This window comes from Haliotis cracherodii, unplaced genomic scaffold, assembly GCF_022045235.1.
Source record: "Haliotis cracherodii isolate W230 unplaced genomic scaffold, xgHalCrac1.p SCAF_8, whole genome shotgun sequence".
NCBI classification, from domain to species: Eukaryota; Metazoa; Mollusca; class Gastropoda; order Lepetellida; family Haliotidae; genus Haliotis; species Haliotis cracherodii.
This window is the reverse complement of record NW_027266341.1, coordinates 51,823,824-51,844,251: the sequence shown is the minus strand read 5'-3', so window position 1 is coordinate 51,844,251 and position 20,428 is coordinate 51,823,824. Positions and strand designations below refer to the sequence as shown.

At 40.2% G+C, this 20,428-nt stretch overlaps 1 protein-coding gene across 1 annotated transcript in view; it reads right to left on the bottom strand.

Moving 5' to 3' along the window:
* The window catches only part of LOC139449689 (transcription initiation factor TFIID subunit 1-like), a 76,504-nt gene extending 56,371 nt beyond the window's left edge, over nt 1-20,133 (bottom strand). The window contains exons 1-9 of the mRNA XM_071231189.1: nt 20,049-20,133; nt 18,481-18,555; nt 17,332-17,471; nt 9,991-10,120; nt 8,261-8,389; nt 6,491-6,774; nt 5,147-5,440; nt 2,781-2,960; nt 567-780 (exon numbers count right to left, since the gene is read on the bottom strand). Of these exons, the coding sequence (XP_071087290.1) occupies nt 567-780; nt 2,781-2,960; nt 5,147-5,440; nt 6,491-6,774; nt 8,261-8,389; nt 9,991-10,120; nt 17,332-17,451 (1,351 nt within the window). The 5' untranslated portion in view covers nt 17,452-17,471; nt 18,481-18,555; nt 20,049-20,133. The remainder of the gene's footprint in view (nt 1-566; nt 781-2,780; nt 2,961-5,146; nt 5,441-6,490; nt 6,775-8,260; nt 8,390-9,990; nt 10,121-17,331; nt 17,472-18,480; nt 18,556-20,048) is intronic.
* Nucleotides 20,134-20,428: the final 295 nt, after the last annotated feature.

The window sequence follows — 20,428 nt, the reverse complement described above, 5'->3', positions numbered from 1 at the left end:
GAAACCTAATATACCTTTAATGAATATTTACTGAGCCAAAAGTGGTTAATTTGTATTATCCTATTCCAAATTGAAGTTCTGATTGGTATATCCATACAAAAAATACCCTGTTTTGTATTAAAGAATATAATTAATTTGAACTTGGCATCCATTTTGAACTAGTAATTCCGTTCTAAAATGTTAAATTTGGTGCCCAAACAAAATATATATATATATATTACACATCAGCTGTTCATGGTCAGTAGTGATTTATGATTCATATTTGATAAACAAATAGGATATATAGTGAAGTTACTAAGTTAGGTAGAAAAGTGGTGGCCATATTGGTGGCCATCTTGGATTTCAGGGTGACCGCAGTGAAAAAAATTGAGCACACCAAAACATTATTCTTTCTCATCACATAATCTATCAATCTAAACAGGTGAACTTAGTTTGTAAAGCGGGTACAATGGAAGTGTCAGATATGAGGAACAGACCTTCGCTTATATAGGCAGATGGCAACTCTGCAGCACAACATATTTGCGTACTGGTGAAAATGAAACTATTTCTTTGCCTGCAGGCCTTACCTTGTTGGATGAACTGTCCAGCAGTTCTGTTGTTGGTGCTGGGGATCCATCCAGCAGCAGCAGCCCTCGCCTTGTGTGACTGTAACACTTTCTGCCGGCAGTCATCGCCATTCCAGATGATGTCGTCCTCCCAGTGGACCTGAGTCACCATCAGGAATGTCTCCTGTGAGAAGATTTCCAGCGGGTCCATCTCCTTCTCCGGCTCTTGGTCAAGCTGGAAATTTAGCAGTATCACAAGTCTTTCAGCTGATCCAACTGGATTTCATAGCAATGTTTACCCTATTTTTCCCTAATGTGTTTCCTGAATATCATTACATATGTCCAAATCTTGATAAACTAAAACAGTTATATAGCTGCAACCTCTATGTTATAAGAAGATTTGCAAAGCATGTATTTCTCGCTCTCAAGAAAAGGAACATTCTTCTTAAAGATGTGCCAGTTTTGTAGTACTATGCCATTGTAACAATGTGAGACTGGTTGTTGCTAGTGTGTGTAACATGTGTTGGGACCCGATCCATGGGGTGTTCGTAGGTTATGATCGGCCTCAGTCACCTTTTGTGCATCCTTCTCTGCACTTCGATGAGTGTTGACCACTTGTTTGTAGCTTGCGGGCGATTTGTGTCTCAGTCCCCTCATGTAATAGTCAGGTCTCTGTACAGGTGAACTGATCAATCCAATGTACCATGTATAATGGGCCGGTGGCCCCTTTACGGAATAAACCAACTCATTCATTCCTCTTCTGTGTATCCAAATGTTTGACTCAAAAACAGTGGCGATAGCATTTCCAAATCCTATGATGGAACGCGAACCACAAGCCTTCTGACCCTAGGTCAGACACCTTGTCCACATGACCAAACAGGTTAACCCCACCAGCAAAGCTGACAAGGTAAGGATGTCATCTGTGGCATGACTCTTGTAACATCAGCATATTGAATATTGATGACTATCGCTAGGTTGCAATAAGATACCTGAGAAATGTCAAACCTCCAAAGACTTCCCATAATTTCTAAAACTGTACAATATGATTTGAAAACATCACTTAAGATTTGAGGTTGCAATCATCTTCCCGAGGCAAGCGAGTTAACTGACTATAAAAGTCCAGTTTCCACCCTTGCTGAACCAGGCTGGTATTATGGAGTTACATTTTGGCTGGACTAACGAGTCTATACAAAGTCCAATCAAAATTGCGCAACGAAATTGAAATCCGGTTCGTAAACTGTCATGCAGATTTCGGTCGATTGCAGGATTTGCAAAACATTTGCATCGCCAACTCGTTGACAACAGATATTTTCCTAACCTTTTCATGTTTGCAATCAAGGTGCTCGCGTGATCTGATGCACTTTACGACGTAAGACCCGTTTTATCACATTATAGATCTTGATTATCTATCAGATCGTCTTGACAGGGCGCCGCCATTTTGTTTGAAACAAATGCAAGTAATGGAATCGGATTGGTCCATAGGAGAGGCTTAGAAGGGACATAACTCATAAGAGCCACTGGTGGCGTTACCATCAATCCCAGGAATTCCAGCCTAGTTCGGCAAGGGTGGAAACTGGACTTTTATAGTCAGTTAACTCTCTTGCCTAGGGAAGATGGGTTGCAATTGGACATATGTAAGATGGAAAGGTACTTTGACATGATGTTGTCAAGTTAAGCATAATGGTCTCCGCATGTCCAACATTTGTTAACTCGATGCACTGCACATAGTGTAATCATTTAGTGTTACCAAATCCTTGCACTGCCTAATGGAGCCATCAAAATGTTCCTTGTCCAAGACGATAATGTTGGTTATATGAGTTCCAATGCAATTAGGTAACTTGCGATCGAGATGACGGTGGAGTAAATGTCAATCAAGTTAATTTGTTTGTTTGTTGTTTAACGCCGCACTCAGCAATATTCCAGCTATATGACAGCGGTCTGTAATTAATCGAGTCTGGACCAGACAATCCACTGATTGACATCATGCGCTTCGAGCCACGCAATTGGGATCGATGACATTCATCTACCAAGTCAGCAAGCCTGACCACCCAATCCTGTTAGTCGCCTCTTATGACAAGCATAGTTGCCTTTATCAAGTTAATTAATAGTGAAAAACCATTAGGGTCGGAAGCATCAGGTTGCATATGCACTCATATCACCCTTTCATTACTTATCAGAAAATATACAATAAATGACAGAATAAGGACAAACAGGATTTTCCTGAAGAATAGTCACCTGCTTCAACTTAAACCCATAGTCAAATCCTTCTCCTGATTCGTCCACTTCGAGACGGTCGTACCACAGCTGGGCGGGGCCGTACCGCCATGGCGCCACCTCCATCTTCTGCTCCAAGTCTGTGGTTCCGTCCTGGGTGGACTTGGAAATGATCTGTTCCATAGGCTTCAGCATCTTCTCCTGCAGAAACACATTCTCACATGGACTGTCTTTATGGCCTTTTTGGCAAAAGCGTATATTTCAATTCTAACATGTCTAAAAAGCGACGATCTTAAAGAAAATCACTAAAAATGTACCAGTGAAATAAAAAAGAACACTTCAAAATGACCAGTTTCCAGTAGTCTACGACCAAGTTGATATTTGCAAACTTGTATTAAATGTGGAATTCATATTACATATGCTTAAAATGAATAATTCAAAATAAGGCTAATTAAAAAATTTTCCAAAGTATTTTTTCAAGATGAGAAAACAAACCACAAAACCCTAAATCCACCTTGTCAGATACGATGGTGAGTAAGTAGGGTTTAACGCCGCTTTGAACAGTATTCCAGTTATATCACTGCGTGTCAGCTTAATGTGGAATGAAAACCTGTTGTGATACAGGTCTTAGACATCGAGCACTTAGATAACAGGTACATTAACTATCATTGTTAATAATTCTAAGAATACTACCTCTATGACATCACTGCCAAATTCCTGTATTTGGCTGCAACCACACAATAACTAACTCTTCAGATTTTCAACAGAAGTCCTCTTCACTGTCAACTACACACAACTAGTTGTTAACGCATTAGCACCAATCAGCATACAGCTCTTCAGCTGGCAAGGGGGAGGGAGAGTACTTCTGATTCAATAGATGTAGTATCCTTAAAATTATTAGCAATATCTACTGTTCTTAAATGTCTACCTCAACTGCATCTTTGCCACAAATGCACCAGAGAGATAGATGTCCCTGTCTCTAGTGGACTTGCAGTGTAGTTAGAAGTAGAATGTAAAGTTCTTGTGATTCCATCCATTAATAGTTATTGCCAAATCCTAAAGGTATTACCAACGATCAAATCACCTCAAGAGGACATGAAAACAACATGAAACAGACAAATAGACAGTCTTCTGTTTTACGAAGAATTCTTCCAACACGTTTATGGAGAAGGCTGGGGTAAGATAAGGTGAGACAGGAGTCTGATGTGTCGTAGGTTTAGGAGTGAGTGAGTGAGTATGAGTGAGTGAGTTCATATTTAACATCACATCGGCAATATTGCAGCCATATCGTGACGATGTGAGTGAGTATGGTTTTACGTCGCTTTTAGCAATACTCCAGCAATATCACAGCGGGGGACACCAGAAATGGGCCTCACACATTGTACCCATGTCGGGGATCGAACCCGGGTCTTCGGCGTGGCGAGCAAACGCTTTGACCACTAGGCTACCCGACCGCCCCCGAAGGTTGAGGAGACAGTACAGGTGGAGCTGATGGGGTGGAGGCAAGGGCCATGATGACTTCTACAGTTTTCTTAGCCGCTACTTCCTCTTGTTTTTTTTATGGATTCTGTCAACTTATTGAAAGCGGGCTGTGAGAGGGAGGCGCACAATGCTTGTCTTCCAGACAAAGAATGTCCCTACACTTACGATAGGAAGGAATAGGGTCTCCAGTAATCATTAAATGCCCACATGATTTGCAAGAAGAGGGAGAGGCCCAGACACCATGTCGACTGGGGAACGGACTCACACACAAAAACACAAGTTAATACTGTCATGGTTACCAGCCAATTAATCACTTACTGAGAAGACTCCTTAATTAGTTGAAAACAATGTAAAGCAACTAACAACTGAATAGAGCTGGGCAAGGTGTGACTAAACACACAAGTGCTACAGAAACGAGACAGAAAAGTTGATGTTCACCTGAGCAAACACAGGATAGAAGTAAGGATTTTCCAAGACTTTGCATGTGAAGGGCTGTATGCTGATTGGTGCTAATGCAGTGACAACTACTTGTGTGTAGTTGACAGTGAAGAGACTTCTGTTGAAAATCAGAAGATGTCGTTATAGTGTGAATGCAGCCAAAAAATACAGGAATTTGGCAATGATGTAATAGAGGTAGAGGATTCGCAAGAATTACAGGTTTCTGATGAGCAATGGAATGCAACTCTGCACAGGAAATTGTGGCACCTTAAGTGACTGAGCCTATATATCGGCATCAGTCCGGACTAGTACAAGCAGCCACACACACACACACGTGCATGCACGTCTCTATATAAGTGCAATAATCTTGGACGTGACGCTTAACCCCATTTCACCTCACCTCACCGCCTTGTCAGATACAAAAGCCACATCATTCAAACACAGACCTGTGCACATCTTGTACTTACCTCATCATCAGACTCAACCTCCTCTGGTTTGGGTTCGCGGCCGAGGTTGGGGGTGATGTAAACATCCTCTTCGTCCTCAAACACCCGGTCCCTGAACGCTGGTCTGTCCATGTGTACATCAGAGTGTCCTCCATCTGGCACATGGTAAGGATCATCGTCTCTGTCATCCTTCTGATCCTCATCCCCTTTCTGGTCTTCCTTGGAGTCTTTAGAGTCATCCTCCCTCTTCTTCCTCTTCCTCTTCCACACGTGGGGTGTGTGCACAGGCTTGAACAGCCTAGAGAACCGCAACACCTGCACACCAGCAACAGGCTTGAATGGTATAGATACTATCAAGATATCCTGGTACTCCAGAGGTCCAGATAAGCTTTTGGTGTTGTGGGTATTTTACCCATGCATTTTAATTCTATCTGGGTAATCAAATTTCTGTTACCCATTAGTTTTTATACATGTGGGTATTTAAGTTAAATATTTAAAAACGCTATTCATCTAGTCCCTGCAAACTGGTGTTGTGTGGGTTCGAGAGCTTTATAGGACTCAAAAATACCACGATACTTCCACAAGAAAGTGTGATGGCAAATGATCATGATGTAACTGTCATCGTGGAGTTTGGCAAGGTTGACAGAATGCCCGTTGATAATTTCAAAATAAGTTGCTGATTTGCTAATCGAATACTCAGGGTTACTTCACAATATTTTGATGATACGCACAAGTTTTATTTTTGTAGCTTATATGTAATGTTCGTTGCGTATCTGATACGCTTGGATTTTATTTTACTGCGTATTTCTGCATTTCTGATGCGTATTTTACGCAGATATGCAGCTTATCTGGAGCTCTGGTACTCTCAAATAACATTTTGTGGAAATTTTTAATGTAACCTTGACAAGCTGACTAACACAGTAGCATGACTGAGTAGCTAAGCTTCCATTCCTTAATCTGACACTTCTCAGCTGTTTGCTTTGTTTGATCCATCGGAACCAGGAAAACCAATGGTTGATAGCATGAACAACTATCGAAGAAAATGGGTTACAATTACACAATGAGCCAGGTCAATATTTTTGAACACCCAATCCTCATTCAAGTCGATTTGTACAAGCATTGGTTACTGGGGAACTTTTCTGTTAGATAACAGAGTGAGTGAATGAGTATGGTTTTACCCCATTTTTTTACAATTTTCCAGCATATATATAATATCATACCAGAAATGGTCTTCATACATTTTACCCATATGGGGAATTCAATCCAGGCCTTTGGTGTGTCAAGCAAATGCATTAACCACAAGGCTAGCTTGCCACCTCCATCAGACAACAGAACTAAACATCCCAAAGACCATAAGTGTAATACCTTGCCGGGCCTAAACTCTGGAAAGAGAGTGGTCACATCCACCTCAGACAGTTGAGGGGGCAACATGTCTGCTAGGGGTGTCTTCAGTTTGGAGCCTGGTGACAGAGAGTCGGACTTGGGAGAACTCTTGTCAGGGCTATGAGTGGACTTGACGGGTGACAGATGACTTGGGTCGTGATGCAGGCCATCTGGTTGGCCGGACATGCCGTGGCCCGGCAGCCATGACGGGGGCGGCATCAGCTTTCTGTCACACTCAGTATCATCGTAATCTTCATCTTTACTGTCTGTCGACAAATTAACAACAAGAGAAGTGAGAATCAATGGAATAAGGTTTCTGGGGTGATGAAATGAACATGGTTTTCATGCCACAATTAAGATAACAAGCATGAAATACTCATATCCCCCGTCAATATTACATGTCCTGTTGTGTGCCAGGCAAGAAATATTGTATTCTTTAAGATCTCCTCCAGAAACAAGCACTACCACCATTTTCAGCCTAAGTTATAGTTGTTGCCATGGAAACTCGAAAAATTTAATTCAAAAGTCCCAAACTTTCAAAAGGCACCAGTTCAACATTCAACCTATCTATGTGCCAAGTTTGGTTAGGATATCTCCCATAGTTTTTGAGTTCTGTTCTAGAAACAAAACTTGACCGGACAGACAGACGACGGACGGACAGCATCCATTCCCATATCCCCATTCTGGGCTTCTTCCAAGAGCAACATCCCATGTTGTCAGGCAACATGCAATCAACCAAGTCTCTGAGCCTCATCAACCGATACCAATAAGTTCCCAGACAGAGCTTGCCCATGCCTATTATAACCCTGTTCTAAACAGGACAAAATATAAAATGCAAAATATCAGCCGAGAACACTTGTTTCTTGTTTAACTCCACACTCAAAACTATTCCAGCATTATGACATCGGCCTGTAAATAATGGAGTCTGGACCACACAGTCAGGATGCAATGATATGCAATCAACTAGGTCACACAGCCAGACCGCCCAATCCATATAGTCACCTCTTACAACCAGCACAAGGCGACTACACTTGTCGTAAGAGGCAACTAATGGGATCGGGTGGTCAAGCTCGCTGACTTGGTTGATGCATGTCATCATATCCGAATTGTGGGATTGATGTTCATGATGTCAATTTCTTGATTGTCCAGACTCGATTATTTACAGACCTCCATCATAAAGCTGGACTATTGCTGAGTGCAGCGTTAAACAACAAACAAACAACCAACCAGCTCTTGTGGCTGGGGACCTATTCTAGCCTGGAATTCTCACAGGGTGAGCCACAAGAGAACAGCAGAACAGGCAAAACAAATGTTTACTGATATCAAGATTCCATACTGTGTCATGTAATATTCGTCCAACTTGAAATAGACCCGTGAAGATCCGGGGTAGAATAGGTCTTCAGCAACCCATGCTTGCGACTATGCTTGTCGTAAGAGGCGACTAACGGGATCGGGTGGTCAGGCTCGTTGACTTGGTTGATGCACGTCATTGATGCCAATTGCGTGGATCGATGCTCATGATATCAATCACTGGCTTGTCTTGTCCAGATTCGATTATTTACAGACCGTCATCATATAACTGGAATATTGCTGAGTGTATCGTTAAACAACAAACCAACAAACCAACCAACTGGAAATAGCATAGAACACCAATATAACTACTTGATAAAGGTGAACACATGGTTAACCTGCATGTTTCAGATACAGGATCTGCCCAACTCCTACAACATGGAAGCATCAGTAACATATTACCATGTCTCATCATGTGGAAAGACCCCATCGCCTCCCGCATCCGTGCCCCGCTTTCCTCGTAGGACTCTTCAGCCGCCTCATTGATGTCAGAGAAGTCCACAGCATTTGGTGCCTTTTGAAAATAGTCCTCTGTCAACAAAAACACAGCAACACACATGAAAAAAGGCCCTCAAATATCAACATTAGACTATGGAAATCTTGACATGTTGAGTCATCAAATAGTATTCTGTAATCCAATCACATTCATTCAGACATAGATCTAGTCAATATACATACATATCTAGTCAATGCTTATAGTCTGTTACCAGTCTGTTGTGACCATCAGATCTTACGTTAGACACATCTAAGATCTCTTTTTTCAAATTACACTTTTTCTCTCAAAATATTAGGCACATTAGGGTCAGTGGAGATAGAAATATTTCTGAAAAATGTAAAAGTGAAACAAAATAGAAAAGACAAGTAATAATTGTCTTCTAATATTAACCTACATTCTTATTGTGGAAATTAGTTAATACAATTGAGGGTAGGAAATTTTTGTTTGTGTTCTTAATCTTATTTGTGCAATTTTGATGAGTAATCAAAAGTGCAATGGCACTGTTGCTAATCCTGAATATGTAGTCAACAGTTTGAAATGTCAACAAAGACAGACACTTAACAAAACATGGTCAGTAATGATATTCAAATATTATCTGCATAATGCTTAACATGAAAGACAACCACAAAAATCTTAAGATCATTATGTACAATGTCATTAATACATGCCCCAGTCTCACTACTTCAGTTTGTTTAGTGCAAAGGAAGTTTACAGACAAATAAGGCTTTTGAGTGAGTGAGTGAGTATGGTTTTACGCCGCTTTTACCAATACTCCAGCCATTTGATGCAGGCCTCAAAGTTTAAATTTTTAACAACTAGCCATATGGCTACAAGTATTTTTTTCCAGGTAGCCGGTGGTAAAATCAAGAAGTCAAGCCAATATTCTAGGTAGCCAAAAGCATTTGAAATTATCTTTTATCAAATAACTATTATACGTACTAGGTCATAGTACTAGTCTTGGAATTGTATATTAGTGGAAACTGTACATGCTGTAATTGAGTTTTGTTATTTAGGACTGGTACAATGATGCAATTTATGTTACTAGATTATATAGGTATATCCTTGCTTATCCAATAAAGTATCAACTAAAATAAAATACTAATTACATTAATATTTATGCATTTCGGTTCATTGCTGACTTTAGAGGAATTATTTGCAAGAACAATCAGTAGAAGACATGTTTATTTTTGTGTCTACATATGTGTAGCAATTGAATTTAGTCACCACTAGATATTTTTGAAAGTAGTCATTTGGCTACCTCTGAATTTTAGACACTAGACTAATTGAAATTTAGGTCGCATTGGCCACCGTGTTAGTCGCAACTTTGAGGCCTGTCATTGCGGGGGAAACAAGAAATGGGCTTCACACATTGGACCCATGTTGGGAATCGAACCCGGGTCTTCGACGTGACGAGCGAACGCTTTAACCACTAGACTACCCGACCGCCCCAATAAGGCTTTTGAGAGAATCTAAGCATGTTAGGAAAATGGTCAAAACGAGGTAAAAATATCCATGCTATCAGACATTGCAAAAACAGAACATATGTTGAATCCCACATCAGGGAACTGATTACATCCTCAACCATGTCAACCTAACAATGCTCAGATGAACTCGGTCCTGTAGAAGTGGGACCCACCCGATCCACTGTCATCACTGACGCCGCCCCCAGCAGAGTCCCCTGCAACACTGGCATCCTCAGTCAGCTCCTTCACCATCGACCCAATGCCACCCAGTGTACTGAGTGAACCAATGTGTCTCTTGGATTCCTGAAGAGCAAACATATACATACTGAAATACTTGCAAGATGAAACTCAAACATAGCAATGGAATAAGTAAGTAGAGATTAACACTGCCTTAACCAACTATCACGCAAATCAGAAATTTGAAACCCACAACCAGCGGATCCTGACATTGAAAAGGGATGCAACTCTGCACAACGACTTCCACATTTACGACTTTGGCCTGCATTCTAGTAAGTTTAGCTAAAAATAGTCCATATTATGACATAAAATTGGCTGAAAATGATTTGTTTGTTTGTTGTTTAACGCCACACTCAGCAATATTCCAGCTTTATGACAGCGGTCTGTAAATAATCGAGTCCAGACAATCCAGAGTTTCACATCATGAACATCAATTCCACAATTGGGATCAACCAAGTCAGCGAGTCTGACCACTCGATCCTGTTAGTCGTCTCTTACGAGAAGCATAGTCGCCTTATACAGCAAGGATGGGTTCCTAAGTCTTCTTCTACTCCGGGTCTTCACATTTCGGCTGAAAATGAGCCAAGGTTGGTCTAACCGTTACTTAGCACAGACTCCACCAATCCATTCATGCATGCACATGTCAATGAAACAGTATTTGAATCTGTTTGCATGTTTCAACAACAAATCAAAACTGTCAAGACTAAGAGAAGGTGTGGCATGGATCTGTGACTGTGTCGTCCATAGAAGGCTCTATTGTTAACTCTCCTGGAGCTGAATATGAAACCTGGGTTGATAGATTGAACCACTCCATAGTGAGGTGAGATGGGGTTTAACGTCGCGTCCAAGATTATTGCACTTATATAGCGACGTGCATGTACGTGTGTGTTTGTGTGGCTGCTTGTACTAGTCCGGAAAACTGCCGATTTATAGTGCTAGCACACTGAGATACCATGCCGCAGTTTAACATGAATACCCCAGTCAGACACAGTATACTGACTCCAAGCCGACCAGTCCTTGTTTTAGCCCCTTAATGCTGAGCGCCAGACAGGGTAACAACAAGTACCATCTTTTAACGTCTTTTGGTATGACGTGGCCGGGGATCAAACCCCGGACCTTCCGCTCTCCGGACGGACGCTCTACCACTAGACCACGGAGCACTCCATAGTGACCTGCATAGACCAAGGGAATCTGAGGTTGATCATCACAGAGATTCATCAAGCCATTTTCAGAGACCATTACATCTGGACCTCATTTCTATGGGAAATGTGGGCAAAAACTCCCAAAGAAGAATTAACCACTTCCAAATTAAACAAATATGATTTGGATATTAACGCTTTAATATCGCAAAGGTGACTTGAAAATAATAGGAAAAACAAAGAGAAAAAGACTTCCAGATAGTTAGTTTTACAAAACTGCTTTGGATACAATTCACAAAAAGAAAATATGAGCCTCAAAAGGTCGGCCAGGCTGGTAATCAAACATCTTCCCGAGGCAAGAGAGTTAAGTGACTATAAAAGTAAAGTTTCCACCCTTGCCGAACTAGGCTGGTATTATGGAGTAACAAGTCTGTGCATCATGTGCATAGTCCAATCAAAATCGTGCAACGAAATCGAAATCCGGTTCGTAAACTGTCGTGCAGATTTCGGTCGATTGCAGGATTTGCAAAGCATGTGCACTGCCAACTCATTGTCAGCAGATATTTTCCAAATTTGTTCATGTTTTTAATCAAGGTGCTGACGTGATTTGATGCATTTCGCGATGTAAGACCCGTTTTATCACAATATAGATCTTGATTATCGATCAGATTGTCCTGACTCGGCACCACCATTTTGTGTGACACAAATGCAAGTGATACGAGAGGTGGAATCTGATTGGTCCATAGGAGAGGCTTAGAAGGGACATAACTGGTAATAGCCTAGTTCGGCAAGGGTGGAAACTGGACTTTAACAGTCAGTTAACTCCCTTGCTTTGGGAAGATGGTAATCAAAGGAGTTCCCTAACAAAGTTGTGGCTCCCCCTAAAACCTGGAAAAAGATATTTTGTTACAGCCAATAATATCTTAAGCCAGACGTTTTTTTCAAAACTTACTTTACAAATCTGACTTAGTGAGTGAGTGAGTTGGGTTTAACGCCGCTTTTAACATTATTCTTGTTATATCACGGCGTGTCAGCTTAATGTGGGAGGAAAGCTAGATGTGATGCAGGTCTCAGATGTTTACCACTTCGGTGATACCCACAAGCACAGTTATGGGGCTGACAAACCTAGAAACATAATCAGAGCAACTGGGATTTGAACCCACAAATATAGGTTTCTGGCATGCCAAAGGGAATCAACTTTGCACAGGTAATCGCAGCGCCTTAGACGACTGAGCCACCCGTGCCCCCTATATCCAACTTAGAAAACTGAAATTAGAAAAAAAATATAAATTGAAACGGAGTGGGAAAAACACATTTCCATAACACATGCAATATCGTGATATGCTTCAGGCCATACCCTGCATACAGATGCATAATCAACTCCAGACGAGCAGACCATGCTTGGAAGGGAGATAACTCTATGTTACTGACTATATACAGGTTGAATACAATGGTTTACCTCAAAGTTTTAAACATATTTAAAATTATAAAGAGATGTATTTCATATTTAGATTTATTACTTGGGACAGAGATGTGGATGGATAATTCAAGGCACATTATCCATTTTCAAGCCTTTGTCAGCATGGTCAAGGGAGAATATACATTCAGTGCAAACCCTGTGTTTTCTTAAACAAAAAAACAAATCCACTTGGTTGAGGTTCAAAACCCTTGAACAGATTGCCTAACTATTACTGGCATTCCTTTGACTTGGCCATCTGCCAGGGCTCGATTTAGCAACATAAAACATGCACAAGTGCAACCTTTATTGAAAAATGCATCCGAATATCCGAATATTTACGTTGACATGCATCAAATTTTGTGAAAATATTTTAAATTTGTGTCTAACCCTTATTTGTCCACACAAAATCGTTGTGTCTCGACACACTCAGTGTCTCGAAAGTGTTTTTCCCATAATACAACACTAATCTCTGTTATGTGTACTTTGCCATGCTTTCTTAGGCTTGACGTTATCAAACTGAGAACATGTTCCTATTATGTTTTATGCATCAATAATATATGTGACAAAAACAGGAGACCGGCCTTTGTTTCAACATAAGATAAATTTTATGGGACCAGGGTGCAACCTGGTTTCGTTTGATGCGGCTTGGTTTTCATGTCAATATGCGCCTGGTGCAAGTTAAATTAAGTTCCTACATTGAGCCCTGTCTGCTCTCATCCTAAAGCTTTCAACCAGAGGGAATGGGTGCTGGTAAATGAATCAGTTCTGAAGCTTTTACAAGGACAGGAAAACCAGTAGAAACAAACATAGTGAACAGGTTCAGCATAACCAAAATTATAATATGGGGTAGACTTGGTAAAAAATAACAAAGAAATTACTTTTCTTTCGACTTTTTGAAAGAAATAATGAACAAGATTTAATGTCACTTAAAAAAGGCAAATGGAAAGCTAAAGCCCAATTTTAAAAGCCTGTATCTTGAGAGCCTATCGACATTTAAAGAACGGAAAACATCTACAAAATGTCAACTGTGTCCATTTGTTCACTTCTTGTTTTATGACGCACTCAGCAATATTCAAACCATATCATGGCAGCCAGTAAATATTCAACTCTGGACCAAAGAATCTAGCGATATGGGAGCAACAATCCACGCCATCAGGGTACAATGACATGCAATCAACCAAGTCACCGAGTCTGACCACCCAATTTATCTGCCTCTTTCGACCAGCATGGGTTGAAAAGCATGAAGTGATGCAGATGACGATCTTTCAGCATTTGGGGAGATTCATGGGTGCAATACTGACACAAGAGTCATAGATGGGACAGATCAAGTACTGTAAATCGTGAATTTAATGCGGCGCCAAAAGAATGCGACCGCTGACCCCTAGTCAATAATGTGACTCAATAAGAATGCGACACCCCCATCCTCTCAAGCATCAGTGGATTAATATCTGAAGAAAATGTCCTCAGTCAGGTTTACAGGAGAATCCTCACCTTCAACCAACCTAGCTTACATTAATCCAATCACACACCAAATAGCACCGCTCATTAGCACTGATTAGAGTTCTTCTGCTTAAACAATACATGCGCGCTAGCTCATGTCGGCCTTTGACGCAGTCGCAAAGAACAAAGACACCGTGTTGCATGGGTTGCGTCTGTCTGGACTTGCAGTGATCACTGATGACCTAAGTGTGTAGAACTCTTCTCTTGACCCCAGCAGTGACAATTCACAGGATGTAATTAGTGTTTGAATGGCATTGTTTATATACTTGTTACAAGTGCTGCTCAATAAACATTGATGTGGAATACATAGTTGTTTGTTTTCAGCATGTGTCTGAGTTGGTATTTCTGCTATCCAAAATGTCTTATTGTTGATATAAATGCGTTGTTTAATAAAGCGAGCAAAGACCACTCACATTTTTCGCATTTAATTCACGCTCGCGTTAATTTCAAGATTTACAGTACTTGAACCCACATGATATCTGGCTGTTACTGGCCCTTACATTTAGTAGTGAAGAGGGCCAGGGGCCAACATTTTAAGCAAGTCTAGAATGACCAATGTCATAATGTACAATACGTATATATAATTGGGCATGCTTACCCTAACCCATCTTCCCGAGGCAAGTGAGTTAACTGACTATAAAAGTCCAGTTTCCACCCTTGGCGAACTAGGCTGGTATTATGGAGTTACATTTTGGCTGGACTAATGAGTCTATGCACAGTCAAATGAAAATCACGCACCGAAATCGAAATCCGGTTTGTAAACTGCCGTGCGGATTTAGGTCGACTGCAGGAGTTGCAAAGGATGTATACTGGCAACTCGTTGTCAGCAGATATTTTCCAAATCTTTTCATGTTTTTAATCAAGGTGCTGACGTGATTTGATGCATTTCGCGATGTAAGACCCGTTTTATCACGATATAGAACTTGATTATCAATCAGATCATCCTGACTGGGCGCCACCATTTTGTGTGAAGCAAACGCAAGTGATACGAGAGGTGGAATCTGATTGGTCCATAGGACAGGTTTAGAAGGGACATAACTGGTAATAGCCAATGGTGGCGCTACGGTCGAGCCCAGGAATTCCAGCCTAGTTCGGCAAGGGTTGAAACTGGACTTGTATTGTCAGTTTACTCTCTTGCCTCGGGAAGATGACCCTAACCTAATCATGCTAATCATGCTACAATCTGGACATGCTACCCCTAACCTAATCCTTATCCTTCCTCTACCCCTACGCTATATTATCTAGGGATGAAACGATACATCGGTGCATGGTACATCATAAGTTTTCATGTGACGATATGATACACTGTACCTTTTTTTGTATCGATACAATATGATACACTTGCTGAAAAAAATGACTTACTATTTGCTTCAAGACCCTGGTGTTTTTGTCAGTCAGATATCACAAAATGTTTCAAGTTCACAACTAAAAATAGCCCATACGAACATGTGTCTACAGCAAGCTTTCCCTTTTTGAACCTACTCTGAAATATTTATTGTCAAGAAATTTCCATGTGATTTGACGTAAACATGTGAATCGCAATACGTAACGTATCATGACCTATGTATAGCGACCTTGCTGTATCGTTTCACCCCTGATATTATCTCTATGGCTACAAACTGTATGCTACCCCAAACCTCGCCCTGTTTTGATTGTTTGTTGTTGAACTCCACGCAAAGCAATATTTCAAATATAAGGCACCTGTCTGTAAATAATCAAGTCGGGACCATACAATCCAGTAAATGACATCATGAACATGGAGCATCGATCCACACCTGACCACCAAATCCACTTAGTCACCTCTTACGACAAACATCAGTTGCTTGGAAAGTATTACAATAATCCCCAGGGGTTTAATTATTTAATCAATGAAAGTATATTAATCACTGATAAACCAAAAGGCACCATGTAGTGAGCAAGTTAATGTGTGAAGAAGTTGTCAGTAAATAGTATCTCATTCGTCACCACTCGCTAAATTTCATCTGGAATATATATACCATATGGGAAAATATATGTGAACCATTACAAAACGAGTTGACAGTTGTTTGAGGTATGCCCGTTTGCGCTAAGACGGAACATGCGGAACTAGGTCACAAAAATGGCCAAGAAAGGGGCACGAGTCGCTATTCGGCTTGTCCTGGAATAACATGAGTTGGTCATGAATGAAACCTATCTTTGTGAACCACACAACCCCTGATGCACTTTACAACTTCAAACCTTAAACCCTATACTAACTGAAGCACATAGAGACAAGGGGTAGAGAAGGAAATACACTTTAAAGTTTGTTGGCATCTCACAGACACCTGCCATCAGCAGTTGACAAACATTTATCTATTGCAAATTTAATTTTCAAGGAGTGAGTGAGTGAGTGAGTTGGGTTTAACGCCGCTTTTAACAGTATTCCAGTTATATTGCGGCGTGTCAGCTTAATGTGGGAGGAAAGCCCGAAGTGATGCAGGTCTCAGATGTTTACCGCTTCAGTGAAACCCACGAGCACGGGTATGGTGCTGACAAACCTAGAAACATAATCGGGGCGAACCGGGATTCGAGCCCACAATCATAGGTTTCTGGTGTGCCCAAGGGACGCAACTCTGCACAGCGAATCAAGGCACCTTAGACGACTGGGCCATCCGTGCCTCTTTAATTTTCAAGGAATATATGCTGTTAAAGTATGTGGGCGAGAACCAGTGACTGAAGTCATTCAGTAATTTTAGTAACTTCCATAACAATTTCTAAAAAGTTTCTCATTTCTTAAATTACACAGATCCTGTGGACCAAAATGGCCCTTATAACTTGTTCTTTCTGTATGCAAACAGTCAGTAAACCCACAACATATAGACCAGAGCACCTCTACATAACTTATCGCAATATCTGTCGTCCAACTTCCAGGACTTGAGTTTGCATACTTGTTTGTTATTTAACGTCCACTCAGGAATATTCCAGCTATATGACAGTGGTTTGTACATAATCAAGTCTGGGCCAGACAATCCAGTGATTGGCATCATGAGAATCGATCGGCGCAATTGGGTTACAATGACATGCATCAATCAAGTGAATGACCCTCACCAACTGATCCTGGTGCCTGTTATGACAATCAAAGGTTGATGAAGACCAGTTTTAACTCAGATCAGTTATCAAGATTTGCAATGAAAATGGCATTGAATATCAAGAAGATGTACCTCATCCAGGAAGTCCTCCTCCAGCTCCCCCTTCTCATCGATGTTGCCAAACAGGAAGCCGGTGAGGGAGGTGACAGCAGCATGGTGCTGGTCACCCTCGTGCTCCTCCTCGCTGTCCATAGTTATCTCCCTTGCTGATCCTGAACACAATCACAGTTCAACTTTGGTGAATTTCAAAGAAACATTTGTTTTGATGTCTGGAGCTGCTCTGTGCAATATTCCAGCTATATGACAGCGGTGTGTAAATAATCAGTCTGGACCAGCCAATCATGCAACTGGGATATTGATGACATGCATCAACCAGTTCAACAAGTCTGATCAGCTGATCCCATTAGTTGCCTCTTAAGACAAGGATGGGTTGTTGAAGATCAATTCCAAGCCGGATCTTCTCAGGGGTGAAAGAAAACTGTTTGGTTCACATGCATGGTGAAACTACAGACTACAGTCTGAGACTACAGAGCTGTACTCAACTGCTGGCCAATCAATCATTTCAATCAAATTTGAAGCTTAGGTTATCAGTAATTACACATGCATTAAGAATAAGAGGGGATCTGTGCAGATCATCAAACCCCTGATGGACCTCATTGTCTTATAAGTTACATTTACATGAAAGTATGTCCTTCGACTAATGCAATATATACGAAGTTACAAAAATTGTGAATACCGTATTCGACGAAATAAGCGCCCCGCTCTAATAAGCGCCCACGGCAATATTTGTTTATAAGCTATTCGATTGATCAATGTACACTTATTTATTCGTGTATAATACGCACACTTGTCTTATGTGCACCTTTAACTATGTGCAATTAAATTCTGGAAAATATATCTGTCGTGTATAATATGCATAGATTTTTTTGTTGTATCATTTCTGACTTTTAGCATAAACCACGAAAATTACTATCTTTCAACTCTATTTTTTCTCTCACTAAAATTATATTCTAATAAGAGCCCCCTATTTCTAATTTTGAGAGCGAACTGGGCGCTTATTACGTCGAATATGGAAAAAACACTAGGAAAATGAACTTGATGATGACATGAGCCATGTTTTTACGAAGAAAATCTTTTCAGATGACAATATCTAATCACTTTGTAAGGTGACCATGGTCGAAAGATTATTGATGCTCTTGCAGTGAATTTAGAATTCCTTACCTTGCACGTCTCACAGACGTGAGAAGGCCCACATATCTCACCGCTGGGGGACCATCACATCAACCTGCACAAGTCCTGAAAGAGAGCTTAGAAACATAAGAAACGAAAAAGAGTATTCTTCCTGCATCATCAAGAAATAAGAAAATAGTTTTCTTTTCCAACACAAATCAAATGTTATCTCAAACTCACAGTACCACAACCAGGGTTAGAAATTAACACTAGCCTGCTACCCCAAGGCTAGTAAAAATTCATTCAGGCTAGTACAAATTTCCCCATTGTTTTAACATTACCTACTCATTTTATCTTTACCGGGGCTAGTGAAGCTTTTGAGTTTAGTTCTAACCCTGCATGATACCCAGGTTAACAGTCCCCGTAAAATGAACAATTTTTTTTTTAAATATGTGCACTATATATTTGCAAGTTAACTTTTAACTTAGCAAAGTTCAATCTGACATTTACATCAAAAGGAAGGCAACAGTTATTCTAAAGATAGAATCAATTGAAATTCTCATAAAATATTGTCATTAATAGGTATTGATGCATTTGTGTTATTTAATTACTACTATCCTCCAAATCATACAAACCATCATTGGGTTAGATTTTCTCAATGGGTTGGTTATAATACCACTCAGCTTGGATAGTGATTATCAGATATGTAATTTTATTTAAATATACACTTGATATATTATGAGAATCAGTTTTGTGCATCATGGAAAGCTACAAACATCCTTATCTAAAGTGGATACGTTATATGGTGGACCCGTAATAACTCAAGTCTATAAGATGGATCCATCATTTACTCATGTCAATAAGCTGGAAGTTTTTGCCACCCAATAGCAATATATAAACTAGGTATATCTCAAGTTAATTACAGATACATGAAACGTTTTTACATATTATGCATATACAAATGTATATACAAATTTGGGTAGGTTAGCCACAACTCTATCCTTAGCCCTTGGATCTTTGAGTGAAAATAATGGCGAACATATTCTTTAGTAAATATTTTCTCAAAAACTATATTGCATAGATCTGTATATCATCTGACATGTATGCTTTGATGAAGAGCAATTAAGGTCTTATTGGCCAATGCTACCCCCATTTATCATAAAACGATATTTTATACCAGAATTGTAATGTTCAAAAAGCAGATTCTAGTTATACTAACTTATCAACGATGACAATTTTGTCCATAAAAAGTTTAGGCTATGTACGACTCAAGAAAGAAATATTCTCTTGTGTTTATCTTGGGAACTTCAAGAAATATGGAACATGCAAGTTTGTTTAACAATACTGTAATATGATATCTAGACACTGAAAACATTTTACTACTTGTTCGAGGTTTTCAGTCACTTTGAGCACTTTCACTGACGGCGAAGCTGAATGAACATAATAGGTATCTGTGTTTTGAAATCCGCCGCCGGTCCTTGCCTAAGCTGCTTGGCTCATCATATTTGTGTCAAGCTACAGTAGAGCAACAAATGTGTCTCAAAAACGGTTTTCTTAGAACAAGATCATAAACTGAAAATACACTGATGACGTGTAGATATGTGTAGGTCAATGCATACATTAGTATCACCAAAAAGCTCCCCTGGCTTTGAACAAGAACGCTATTTCGACGGAGCTTTTCACTCTCGCTACTTAATGTACCGCCATGTTAGCGGGGCGTGCTTCAGCGCCACCTGTCGGTAATTGCCAAAGGTGATTTATCTCCCTTTGCTCTAAAGGCGAAATGAGTGGATCGAAAGTTTGCGTGATCCGATTTTCATGTCGAGCACTAGTCTATCTATATCTGTTTCACATTATATCTTACATCTTATATTTGACCTTCGTATTAAATAATCAGTGAGTTTTTCATCAACATATTTTTAAATTATTTGGTTGGAGAAGTGTGGTTTTTCACCAATATTCTATTTTGTTATTTTGTTTTTTGTTTTTTATTAAGAAT